Source organism: Giraffa tippelskirchi, chromosome 12 (genome assembly GCF_054371585.1).
Source record: "Giraffa tippelskirchi isolate mGirTip1 chromosome 12, T2T-mGirTip1v1.2.pri, whole genome shotgun sequence".
NCBI classification, from domain to species: Eukaryota; Metazoa; Chordata; class Mammalia; order Artiodactyla; family Giraffidae; genus Giraffa; species Giraffa tippelskirchi.
Window position 1 is genome coordinate 107123435 of NC_137286.1, and position 13013 is coordinate 107136447.

Below are 13013 nucleotides of genomic sequence, written 5' to 3' on the forward strand. Positions count from 1 at the left end.
AAAAGATCTCCATGACCCATATAATCACGATGGTGTGATCACTCACCTAGAACCAGACATCCCAGAATGTGAAGTCAAGTGGGCCTTAGGAAGCATCACTAAGAACAAAGCTGGTGGAGGTGATGGAATTCCAGTTGAGCTATTTCAAATCGTAAAAGATGATGCTGTGAAAGTGCTGCACTCAATATGTCAGCAAATTTGGAAAACTCAGCAGTGGCCACAGGACTGGAAAAGGTCAGTTTTCATTCCAATCCCAAAGAAAGGCAATGCCAAAGAATGCTCAAACTACAGCACAATTGCACTCATCTCATATGCTAGTAAAGTAATGCTCAAAATTCTCCAAGCCAGGCTTCAGCAATATGTGAACCGTGAACTTCCAGATGTTCAAGCTGGTTTTGGAAAAGGCAGAGGAACCAGAGATTAAATTGCCAACATTTGCTGGATCATCGAAAAAGCAAGAGAGTTCCAGAAAAACATCTATTTCTGCTTTATTGACTATGCCAAATCCTTTGACTGTGTGGATCACAATAAACTGTGGAAAATTCTGAAAGAGATGGGAATACCAGACCACCTGACATGCCTCTTGACAAACCTGTATGCAGGTCAGGAAGCAACAGTTAGAACTGGACATGGAACAACAGACTGGTTCCAAATAGGAAAAGGAGTGTGTCAAGACTGTATATTGTCGCCCTGCTTATTTAACTTATATGCAGAGTACATCATGAGAAACGCTGGGCTGGAAGAAGCACAAGCTGGAATCAAGACTGATGGGAGAAGTATCAATAACCTCAGATATGCAGATGACACCACCCTTATGGCAGAAAGTGAAGAGGAACTAAAGAGCCTCTTGATGAAAGTGAAAGAGGAGAGTGAAAAAGTTGACTTAAAGCTCAACATTCAGAAAACTAAGATCATGGCATCCGGTCCCATCACTTCATGGCAAATAGATGGGGAAACAGTGGAAACAGTGGCTGACTTTATTTTTATGGGCTCCAAAATCAGTGCAGATGGTGATTGCAGCCATGAAATTAAAAGATGCTTACTCCTTGGAAGGAAAGTTATGACCAACCTAGACAGCATATTAAAAAGCAGAGACGTTACTTTGCCAACAAAGGTCCATCTACTCAAGGCTATGGTTTTTCCAGTAGTCACGTATGGATGTGAGAGTTGGAGTATAAAGAAAGCTGAGCACAGAAGAATTGATGCTTTTGAACTGTGGTGTTGGAGAAGACTCTTGAAAGTCCCTTGGACTGCAAGGAGATCCAACAAGTCCATCCTAAAGGAGATCAGTCCTGGGTGTTCATTGGAAGGACTGATGTTGAAGCTGAAACTCCAATACTTTGGCCACCTCATGCGAAGAGTTGACTCATTGGAAAAGACCCTGATGTTAGGAAAGATTGAAGGCAGGAGGAGAATAGGACAACAGAGGATGAAATGGTTGGATGGCATCATCGACTCAATGGACATGAGTTTGGATAAACTCCAGGAATTTATGATGGACAGGGAGGCCTGGTGTGCTGTCGTTCATGGGGTCGCAAAGAGTTGGACACGACTGAGCGACTGAACTGAACTGACATTTCTCCACTGGAGAGGCTGCACGCGGCCCAGCACCTGCCTAAGGCACATTTAAAACATCTTACAGTTAAGGCAAGAAGCGTGTGGACACGGCCCTGTGGCTCCTCCTCCCAGATCTCCACATCTGACCCTGTGAAGACCTAACCCTAACCGTGGACCCAGCCCAGGCCCTGCAGATGCACCTCCCTGAGACACGACTGGTGAAAACTGGATAAACTGCTAAGTGAGCTTAGTTCTGGGGGAAATGTAAATACCTTACCCTTCTATGGGAAGATGGAAATTATGTGCCCACATGGTTCCTTTCTGCTGTCACGTCTAGGGAACGCAGTTCCCAAGGACAGAAATGGCTCTTAGGATCCGCTGGGCGACCTGGGCATTTCCTCCTTTATCTAAACAAGTCACATGGTTCTCACTAGCCCAACCTCCCTTCCCAACTACATGAAACTCCAGGGCCTAAACCAGCAAAAATGATTTCACTTTCTAGTGAAATTTAGAATTTCCTATGCTAAATTTCTAATGAAATTTAGAATTTCATATTGTAAATCAATTTCCACCTGCTCTCCCCTTTCTAGCAAGCACGCGGGACTGAACCGGATGAACGTCAAGTCTTACAGATGTGTCTTGATCCATCAAGTAGGCGCCGTGGCCTTGACTGATCGCCACTCGGTACTCTCGCTGGGCCTCTTCCTTCTCTTTAATCTGAAAAAGACAGTGTTGTACCGGTCACAATATGAACAGTGACTTCAGACTTTAATAAGGAAAACTTCATCAACATTTATTAAAACCCAGGCAAAAACAGAAAGCTAAGCATCTAAGATGAATAAAAACTTACATACAGCAATCATAAAAATGTACTTATCTAATCAGAATTTGAATCAGAAAAGGCCAATTGAAGAGGATGCTCTTTAAAAGCTGGGACCAAAATATTTGAGAGTTGATAGTGAAAAGGAAGTTTGGAGCTTTACTCTGAATAAATAAAAAATTAAGTTCATCTTAAATTTGACAAAATGTGAGTTGCTATTTCAACTGTGGACTAACTCTTAGAATAAACAAAGAATTAATCAACTCATACTTCTTTGGGACAAATTTTTCTTCACTTCAGTTGGCTTTTATAGCAGGGTACAAAGGATCAGTATTTTCGCAAAAACACATAAAACGCTTCACCAATTTTCCAATGTGTCTCTCAAACTATGATACTGAAATCACTGTTTGTTGAAGTGTCTGGACAAGGAATCTGGACAAGCAGGAACAGAAGCTAGCTAACCAGGGAGGGAGGCCAGAAGTGTGAATGGAGGCTGGCTGTACAAGGGCCTGACTCTTCCAGGAACATCCTGTCTTATGACCAGGCTGCTACTCAGACCGAAGCTAAGGGACTCAGGATGGCCCATCCCACAGAGCAGTTGGGGTTCTCCCTTACCTCTCCCACCACGTGCTTCCCATTGATGAAAGCCTCAAAACCACACACAGCTGCCTTCTCATCCAAGGGAAAAACATATTTTGCCTCAATGGGCACATGACTTTGGTTTGTGTATGTTTGAAAAACAATGACCTGAAGAAGAAAAACCCATATATTTGATGAAACCGCATGAACAACGTTTGCAGGAACAGCTATTAATGGAAACTGCTGTGCATGTGAAGCCCCAGAGGTCAGGATCCCATCCAAGTCACTGCCTTGGATGATGCACTGGCACCAAAAGGAAAGAAATGTTAGGTAAAGATGATGGAGAATTTTTACTAGGACTTACAACAGAAACTAATACACTGTACACATTTTTCACATCTTAATCTTCCTCCTTCAAATGCAACCAGTGTTTTAGTTCAGTTTAGTTGTTAAACTGAAAACAAGCTCACTCCAAGAAGTCCAGAGTGGGCCACGTACAGCCAAGTTCCCTGCTGCCGGCCTGTGTGGACACTCAAGTCACAACAGGCCAGCTATCCAGAAATGAGAGGAAGGTTCATGGCTGCACCACAAGTTATGTGTGGCGTAAACTTCTCCATGGAAAAGCCTCATCAAACACTGTCTAATCCACAGTGACATACAGAGGACACAGGCCGCTCCTGCAACACTTGTGTGCACTGGGGCCCTCACGTTCACCACGTGGAACAGGCACCACTGACAGGCAGCCCAGCATTACCGTCTCATCTGCACCCGAGGAAACCACCGTGGAATGGCCACCACCGACAGGCAACCCAGTGTTACCATCTCATCTGTACCCAAGGAAACCACTGTGGAATGGCCACCACCGACGGGCAGCCCAGTGTTACCGTCTCATCTGCACCCAAGGAAACCATCGCATGACCAGGCTGGAGAAGGATGAGCATGAACTCCAAACTGGGCTCTCAAACCCCAGGGCTCCGCTGCAGTCAACACCAGTCCCCCCACAACTCAATCCATCCCAGACTATCCAGTCGGAATGACAAGTTCAGACTGGTCTTCATCACATTGTTCAGTGCCTCCTCATTCAAACAATGGTACAACAAGCGCTCACCCGGTGGAGTCTGGGAAGAACTGACATGCAGATGAAGCCTGAGTCACAGGAAGTGGCAGTCATGTGCTCACAGCTTCTACACGACCCCACAGAGAGGAGCGCCTGTAGTGCCCTGCCTGGAGCCCACCCCAGGGTCCTTCCCACAGCCAGACACAGTGCCCCCAGCGGCTTCAGGGCTGTGGGGGTGGATCGGTATGGGCGGGGGTGGAGGTCAGACACACCCACAGTGTCAGCCTCAGGGGTGGCAGGCAGGCTCTTCCCCGTCCCATGCCCAGCCTCCCCCGTCAGGTGATCACTAAAGACCAGCCCCACTTCCTCTGAAGGACCACAGCCAGCCTCTCCTGCAGCCTCTCCTGCCGGCCCAACTCCCCCCCCACCCCCCCGCAGGCCTTGCCCCCAGCCTGCATCCCTGCACGGAGTGTTCCTGGACAGAATTGTGTTTCCTAGTTGGTCATCCTCTGACCGTCCTCAACCTGGGGAGGAGGGTCGGGGCCGGAGCGATCCCGTGAGAACACAGCTCTGACAGGTCACTGCACTGCAGATGTCTTCCAAAGGCTTCCTGCTCACTCCGCGTGTCCGTCTGTGCCTGACAGGAGTGCCCGCCGCCTCCTCACGCACTTCCAACCATGGTCCCCTCACACTGCTCCTCAGGGCCCCCCAACCCCCATGCTGATCCTCAGTGTCCCTCCCACCCTGCTACTTGGTGCCCCCACTGCTCCTCAGTGCTCCCCCCACCCCCTCTTCACCCTGATCCTTGGTGCACTCCATGTCAGGTGCACTCCTGCCTCAGGGCCTTTGTACATGCCCTTCCACCACCTGGAATGGGCACCTCAGACGTCCCTTCTCAGGTGGCCTTGTTGGCCACTGTGTTCACCAGTCCATCCCCTCCTATCTGCTCTGGTTTTCTCTCCAGCAGGCACATGTTACATACTTGATTTATTTCCCAAGTGCACTGCCTGGTCCTGCTCTACCAGGCAGGCCTACCTTAGGCTGCTCCTTGTGGTTCACCTAGAGCTTAGGACAGCCCCGGGCACACACTAGGTGCTCAATGAACAAACAAATTTTAGAAATGTACGTGTTTAGTTCATGCAACTGTAATCCAATTCTTGTGTATGATTTACATTCAGTTTAAGTATCACAAAACCACAAAGAACATACCTGGGCTACAAAGTCTATTATTTTCCCCTTGATGTGAACGTCCTCCAGAGGAACTGAATTCCCAGAGGCGTCCTGGAGGCCGGCCATGATGTCCGGGAAAGATGTGCTACCTAGAAGCTGGTGATCTGCAAGTCAGAAACGTTCATGTCAGCTTTGAAAGCCCTCCCTCCACTGTCTGTTTCTGTCACCTTGACCTTTATTCCTTCCCCTTCCCTTCAAACCTTACATTTTAAGGTAAGTGGACAAATAGCATTTTATGATTTTCAGTCACCATTTCTGAAAAGTTAATCCACATGAGACGGGGTGGGGGAAGCATTCCCAACGGGGATGCTGCCTTTTCAGTCTACTAACTATGCGGCATCATCTCGCAAATTCAAAGTTTAAACATATACAAGTACACATAGGTCTTCAGAACACCTATTAAGTGTATCTCAAGTATGAATCTGGGTTTCTGCACACCCTGCTCAGTCAGCATTGTCACTGTGCCATAGAGCTATAGCAACAGGAGGTCTCTCAGACTTCAGTCCCAGGAAGCCCGTGTCCTCACGAGTCACATGGGGAAGGTGCCAGACTGGGCTAGAGAGGCAGATACACTCTCAAGAGATACACACTTAGGGACTCCCAGCGGAAAACAGGGGTCATGTTCTACATGAAGCCACATATTTCTGATAAAAAATAATTTGATCACAGTTTAAAATGCTGATGTGTTTTTAAATGCTATCAATTAATATTATACTAGTTTGAATCTACAATTTTCTGAGAAGTGGTCACCTTCTGCTGACACACAAGCTGCACGTGGCGACTTTGCAGTTCCTTCACGTAATGCAGGTGTTGATCTCATTACCACAGGGGAGAAACTGAGCCCAGAACGGTTATGAGGTTTGCCTGAGGTTGCACAGCCTGGTAACTGGCAAGCTACTGAACTCTAAGGCTGCGTCTTCTGCACTGCAACACCTGGACTTGGTTCAGGGAGTAGAAGATGGCTCAGCCTCAGTGTGTTAATGAAGTAACATGGGGCTCTGACATCACCCAATCTCTCAATCACCCCGGGTTTTGTTTTTACAAAACAAAAAAGGAAATGAAGTATTTATGTAAGAAATCAGAGATATAGTTACTAAACATGAATATAAATTTCACTGAAAATACAATGTTTAAGTTCTATAAACATCACAGAGGACAGCAGTCAAAAAAACCATCTTACCGTCAACTGCTGAAAAATTTGAAAACTCAGGTCTGTATTCCTCTAACGCCGTATTATCACAAGGATGAAAGTCCTTTATTTTATCTCCAGGTACAGAAAATTTAACAATATATTTCATTTTAACCTGATTGGTTTTGTATACAACAAATTCATCATCCTAGAGAAAACAGAAGTTTAATAACAAAGGAAAAGAAACTTTTTGGCAAATATTTTCATAAAAGCATAATTTCATGTTTGTTAATTTAGAAACTGTTGAGTTCAGACAGTAGCTATACAGTAATTATTTAAACTTAAGCATATTTGATAAAAACAGGAGCTTGTCTGTCTGTCTCGACAGAAATACCTCAAAGTCCGAGCTGACCGTATCCATTCCCCGCACCCCGTGGACGCTGTCGTACTCGGGTGGTGCCTCCGTCAGGGAGAAGTCTCGTTCGTGCAGGTCCATGCACCTGCCAAGGGCGACGTCACAGACGACCAGGAGTCGGGCGCCATCTGTCTGCCCAGGGTGCGAGTACTTGATGCTCGTACTGCATGTCACAGAAGTAGTAAACACATATGTGTTTTACTTTGCAGTTACATGGCAACATTATTTTATACATATAGGAAAACTAAAATCCAAATGACTTTGCTGGCAGAATATTCCCAATTTTACTGTTACTGAAATATCTCTGAAGATTCCATTTAGAACTCTACTTATTTATTTAAAATTTTTATGTAAAACACACATTTATTGCTCCTCTGCTGTGCTAGGCAGCTCTTTATCAGCTACTAAAATATACAGACTGAGGAAAGAGAAGGAAGAAGACCACCTAATAAGAAGAAAAAGTGGATTAATTCCTGGCACTAAAGTTCAGAAAGAACATGAAATGCCAAGTAAGAACTGGTCAAGGGACAAACAATGCTGCACCCTCGTGAAGCCTTCTGGATCCAAGTGGAAAAACAAAATGTCAAGTGATGCCCAAACGAGCGATTCCACTTAACTTTCTTAGGAACCAACAGCTTTAATGAAGTAACTTTTGTGTCAAGGCTGGGTGCCTTGGTAGGCACTGTTGAGGACACACCTCTAAAACTTGCACTGTTTGTGTTAATGGGTGCCCCATATTTATAAACATAGGACCCCAACTACCCCACCCTCCTCCTGCTCATCTCTTCCTCTTCCCCTCAGCCCCTCTCCTCTCTCCTCATCCCTCACCATCAGCAACTGTCTCTCTGGCTTGTCTGTGAACCAGCTCTCAACCCACTGCAGTCTGGTCTGTTTGCTTCCTCACCAAAATCCCACCGCCCATATCCACTGAGGACTTCAATTTGGTTAAATTCAACTGACTGCCAGTTTGCCTTTTGAAAAATATTTTAACATATAAGAGTGCTTATTTGGAAATACTTTGTACACAGGGACGCTTTTATTCTATAAATGTTAAGTCTCAAGAATAATAATAAGATGGCTACTGTAGCTGCTGCCAGCTCAGGACAAAGAGCATCATTATCTTGTCTTTCTTTCTCGGTGTCAGCACACAGGCATGTGCCCCTTGGTAATAATGTTATCTGGAGAAAGTCACTCCGTGATCTGGTCCTAAGGCTCATCCATTTGACACGTGCGGCTGGAGGGCACACGGTTAACCCACCTGCACACACGGAGATGTCGGACCACACCAGCGCAACATCCACCCCACTGTCCAATCCCCACTTGTCTACGTATACCAGTGTTTACTAGGGTGGTGATTCTCAGCCCAGATTGTGTGTTAAAGTCACACACGGAGCAGAGAAACTACTGGGAGCCCAATCTCGGCCCCCGAGACCCTGACTGAGCTGATCGAGGTGAACTCTGCACCAGCACTGTCTGAAAGCTCACAGGTGATTCCACGTGCAGCCAGGATGGGGTGCACTGCCCCCCAACCCCCGAGTCACACCATCATAGCTGCTCTTCAGGTCCATGAGATGACGGGATGCTTTTCCAGGAGGGGAGACTCACCAACAGCTGAAGGTGTTGAAGTGTCTGTCGATACAACAGGTGTGAAATGGTCTCATTCTGGTTTGATTCGCATGTTCTTGATCACTAATCTTTTCAAGTGTGTCCATACATGTTTTCTCTTCATATCTTTTGCCCTTTGCTTACAGGGTATTCCTTCTCTCATTGATTTGGGGGGACTCCTTAAATTCCTGGATAATCATCCTGTCCTGGGCCTAAACCTGTCATTTTCTTAGTTCTGTGACCTGAATGCAAGTTACTTAAACTCCATGAACGTGTTTCATCTTCATAAAATGATTCCCAATACCACTGTGATGTTATCAAACAATGTGCTTGAAGCACTTAACCTGGTGCTTAGTAAGTTCAATATGCTGTGGCTGAAATGAAGACAGACTCAGATATTATTCCAGGCCCTGTCTGTGATGGAGCTCATGTGCTGGAGAAATCAGGACCGCCGGCTCTGGAGAAGACAAGGTTCTGTGTGGCTTTCGGCAAGTCATCCCCACTGTCCCACAGTGTTCTCATCTGTGATCGGGGTGGGAGTGACAAGGCCTGACCTCAGGGGTTTGCTGTGAGACTGAGTGAGTAAATACAGGTAAAAGCTCTTAGGATAGTAAAATCACTAAGATGATTTCAAATATAATTTTCCCAAATATCCACCACAAGACAGGCTTCTGCAATATACTGAGAAAACTGGCTGCTTTAATTATCTGTTCTTGGTGAGAAATCCTCACCAAGGAAAGATAGCTGAAAACTTGTAGCAAGTATCGGTCACGTCTCCTTGGTGACAGGTGTATGCTGCTGCTGCTGCTGCTAAGTCGCTTCAGTCGTGTCCGACTCTGTGCAACCCCATAGACGGCAGCCCACCAGGCTCCGCCGTCCCTGGGATTCTCCAGGCAAGAACACTGGAGTGGGTTGCCATTTCCTTCTCCAGTGCATGAAAGGGAAAAGTGAAAGTGAAGTCGCTCAGTCGTGTCCGACTCTTAGCGACCCCATGGACTGTAGCCTACCAGGCTTCTCCGTCCATGGGATTTTCCAGGCAAGAGTACTGGAGTGGGGTGCCATTGCCTTCTCCGACAGGAGTATATGATCTGATTAAAAAGATAAGGTACTGACCTGATTGAATCGCTGAAATATATCCCACTCCCAAGATTTCCAACGTCTGTTCTCTTCATGCCACGATCTTCAACTACTTTGGGTAAAAGCAACCCACTGGAAAAGAACATTATAGTGATTTACTAGAAAAAAAGAATCTTTCATTATAGCCTCATAATTCTGGCCAAGAAAGGAGCTATTTAAGGACTTCTGTGAAACAAGCCAGACAAAGACAAACACTGCAAGACTTCACTCGTATGAGAAATCTGAAAAAGTCGAACTCATAAACCTAGACAGTAGAGTTGTGGTTTCCAGGGGCTGGGGGTGGGGGAAGCTACAGAGGGTGGTGCTAGTCAAAAAACACGAACTTCCAGTTACAAGATGAAAACACTCAGGGGATGCAATGCCCAGAGTGGTGACTGTCTGGGATGATACTGTACACCAGAAGTCTGCTAAGATAGCATTAGATCTTCTGTACTCACCACAAGAAAAAGAAAAGGTAAGCCTGTGAGGTGATGGATGTGCTAATTAACTTGATCATGGAGATCTTTTCATAATACATATATATATTAAACCATCACACTGTACAACTTTAAGAAATCACTTTGTACAACCTAAAGATATACAATTTTTATTTGTTAATCATAACTCAACAAACCTGGAAAAAATATACCAACTGAAAGTCAATAAATAAATAATTAGCATGAAGTGAAAAGAAAAATGTATTTCAAAGTAACCTCAGAGTAGGAATTCCAGGTGCCATTGAAATGCACCCAGCCAAGGCCATTTCTCATCACCATCTGGCAATGGCTAGCCATTGCCCACCCTCAGGCTGGGCCCATGAAGGGTTCAGAAGAACAGCCATGATGCCAAGGCTGACTGTGCTCCCACTGCAGGTTCCTGCTTTCTAGAACTGCAATCAAACCAGATTATCTCTGGGAAGGTGGGAGAAGAGAGACTCCCGCCTTTTATTACATGTGAAGTTTATGTTCCGTATTATGAAATAGAATTAATTTTGTAAAATGGTTTCTGGGATGTACTTAAAATAATCTTTCTTACTCAAAGATTGCTTTAACTGCTTCATTTTATTTTAAATTTTCAAATCTTCACTCCACGTGGAGTTTGTGTGAGGAATGAAATAAGGATCCAACTCTGTATTTTTTTCCAGACAGTTAACCATTTATATCCATATACGGTACTGAAGAAAATAAACTTTTCCCATAGAGATAAAAGCTAATTTTATCATATATTAAATTCCCTATGTTTTTGCATTTATTTGTGGATTTTTATTTTGCTGCCTCATCTATTTCTCACCTCATTGTTTTACTCAGTAAAGCTTTATGTTTTTAACATCTGACTGGTTAATCCTCTCTGGTTATCCTTCTTTTTCAGAATTACCCTGGTAAATTCAAACTGAAAAAAAATATGGGCTATAGAATCAGCTTTTCTTAAAAAAAAAAAAAAAATCTTGTTAGTAGGTTTATTTACTTATTTATTTATGGCTGTGCTGGATCTTTGTTGCTGCTTGTGGGCTTTCTCTAGTTGCAGCGAGCATGGGCTACTCTCTAGTTGTGGTACACAGGCTTCTTACTGTGGTGGCTTCTCTTGTTGCAGAGCACAGGCTTTGGTGTAGACAGGTTTCAGTAGTTGCAGCTTCCGGGCTCTAGAGCACAGGCTCAATAGCTGTGGTGCATGAGCTCAGTGGCTCCGCACCATCTGGAATCCTCCCAGATCAGGGACTGAACCCACGTCTCCTGCACTAGCAGGCAGATTCTTTACCACTGAGCCACCAGGGAAGTCCATTGTGAGTATTGTTGGTATTCTTCTTGTGATAGAACAAAATGCACAGGTCAATTCAAGGAAAACCTGTATCTTTCTAATCAGCTTGTCTTTGGGTTCTTTTGAAGCAGTTAAAGCTTTTTCCAGGTGGAGCCTGCATGTTTATAAGTCTTTGGTAGGGGATTTAACTAAGATCCAGATTTAACCATGCTTTCCCTTGCTCCTTGTGACTTCAGTTTCAACTCCAATATTAAGTGTTATTCAAAGCTAACAGAAATTAGAGCTATGTTTTGAATAGATAATTCATGGCATCTGGGAGCTCTAATTTCTAGACTATCTTTGAGTTAGATACACAAAGAGTCAGGACATAGAGAATCCCCTTTCTTTAAGAAGCAATTTGTTTCCAAGCACTGCATTTTAAAATATATAATAATTAACATATGACTTACATTACATACTCAACTATAAAGTGTTCAGTTTTCTCTGGAATTCAATAAGCTGGCTTACTTTAATGGAATAGATCCACATACTACAGAAAAAAAGCCTAACTGTGAGCTGAAAGGTCTGGAAAATAGAGATGGTGTGCTCTTACCGGGACAGGATTCCCACGAAGCTCTGCACAGGAGACCCATGCAGCAAGTGTCTGACATTGCCAAGGTGGCCCTGGAACTCTGTAGTTTCACTCACTCTGCCAACTCTAAATATCTGCAAGATGTCCACTGGACTCTTACTGTAGAATTAGAAGAAAACCTTGAGATTATATAATTGAAAGCACAATAAAAAATTGTTAGCAGCAGCAGAAAACCCAAAACCGCCCAAATGTCCATTATTAGAGAACTGATTCAATGAATCACAATGCAACATTTCTTAGAAATACTATGCAGCCATTAAAAAATACTCTCTTAAAAATAAGTAAGGATGTGAAACAAAACTTATAGTAAAATGTAAGTATTAAAAGTAGGTTATAAAACATCATGCAAAATATCCCATATTTTATCAAACATATAATATACAGAATATACGAATTGAATATGTTCCTTCATTCAACATTCACGCATTCATTCAACAAACATACTCTGTGCTAAGTACTCTGCCAGCAACAGAAATAAGAAAACATGGTCTCAGCCTTGCCGAGCTGACACCCTGATGAGACAAGGTCAAGAAGGTAATAAACAGCTGACCTTCTATGCTGCTCAGGCCAGCCAGGTTCAGAGAGATCCAAAACATGTTTCTTTATCTTAAAATCTTAATTTGAGTAGATTTTCCCGTGCAATACCCTTCAGCACTGCATTTGTGAACAAACTCCAATACTCTCTCATCTAAATTTTTATAATATAATTCTGTGCAACAATAGGTGAACTTGGAATGGACTGGAACAGTGGGGAGTGTTTAAGCACAGAACACAGCTCTGAGCCCTATTATAGACACAGAAGTGAGTATCTGTCATCACACTGTAATTACCCTGCTGCTGCTGCTGCTGCTAAGTCGCTTCAGTCATGTCCGACTCTGTGCGACCCCATGGATGGCAGCTCACCAGGCTCCGCCGTCCCTAGGATTCTCCAGGCAAGAACACTGGAGTGGGTTGCCATTTCCTTCTCCAGTGCATGAAAGGGAAAAGTGAAAGTGAAGTCGCTCAGTCGTGTCTGACTCTTAGCGACCCCATGGACTGTAGCCTACCAGGCTCCTCCATCCATGGGATTTTCCAGGCAAGAGTACTGGAGTGGGGTGCCATTGCAATTACCCTGCAGTG

The 13013-nt window shown here is 44.4% G+C and overlaps 1 protein-coding gene across 15 annotated transcripts in view; it reads right to left on the reverse strand.

Moving 5' to 3' along the window:
- The window catches only part of PARP4 (poly(ADP-ribose) polymerase family member 4), a 74415-nt gene that overhangs the window by 40712 nt on the left and 20690 nt on the right, over nucleotides 1–13013 (reverse strand). For 8 of the 15 annotated variants that reach the window (XR_014071048.1, XR_014071049.1, XM_081549170.1 and 5 more), the window contains 7 exons: nucleotides 11856–11993; nucleotides 9506–9601; nucleotides 6767–6950; nucleotides 6424–6580; nucleotides 5223–5347; nucleotides 2993–3124; nucleotides 2188–2274 (listed from right to left, as the gene is read on the reverse strand). Coding sequence is in view for 12 of the 15 variants with exons in the window: in XM_081549170.1 (XP_081405296.1) it covers nucleotides 2188–2274; nucleotides 2993–3124; nucleotides 5223–5347; nucleotides 6424–6580; nucleotides 6767–6950; nucleotides 9506–9601; nucleotides 11856–11993 (919 nt within the window). In the remaining 3 variants the exon portion in view is untranslated. The remainder of the gene's footprint in view (nucleotides 1–2187; nucleotides 2275–2992; nucleotides 3125–5222; nucleotides 5348–6423; nucleotides 6581–6766; nucleotides 6951–9505; nucleotides 9602–11855; nucleotides 11994–13013) is intronic. The other 7 variants (XR_014071050.1, XM_081549171.1, XM_081549165.1 and 4 more) reach the window with 1 other exon arrangement.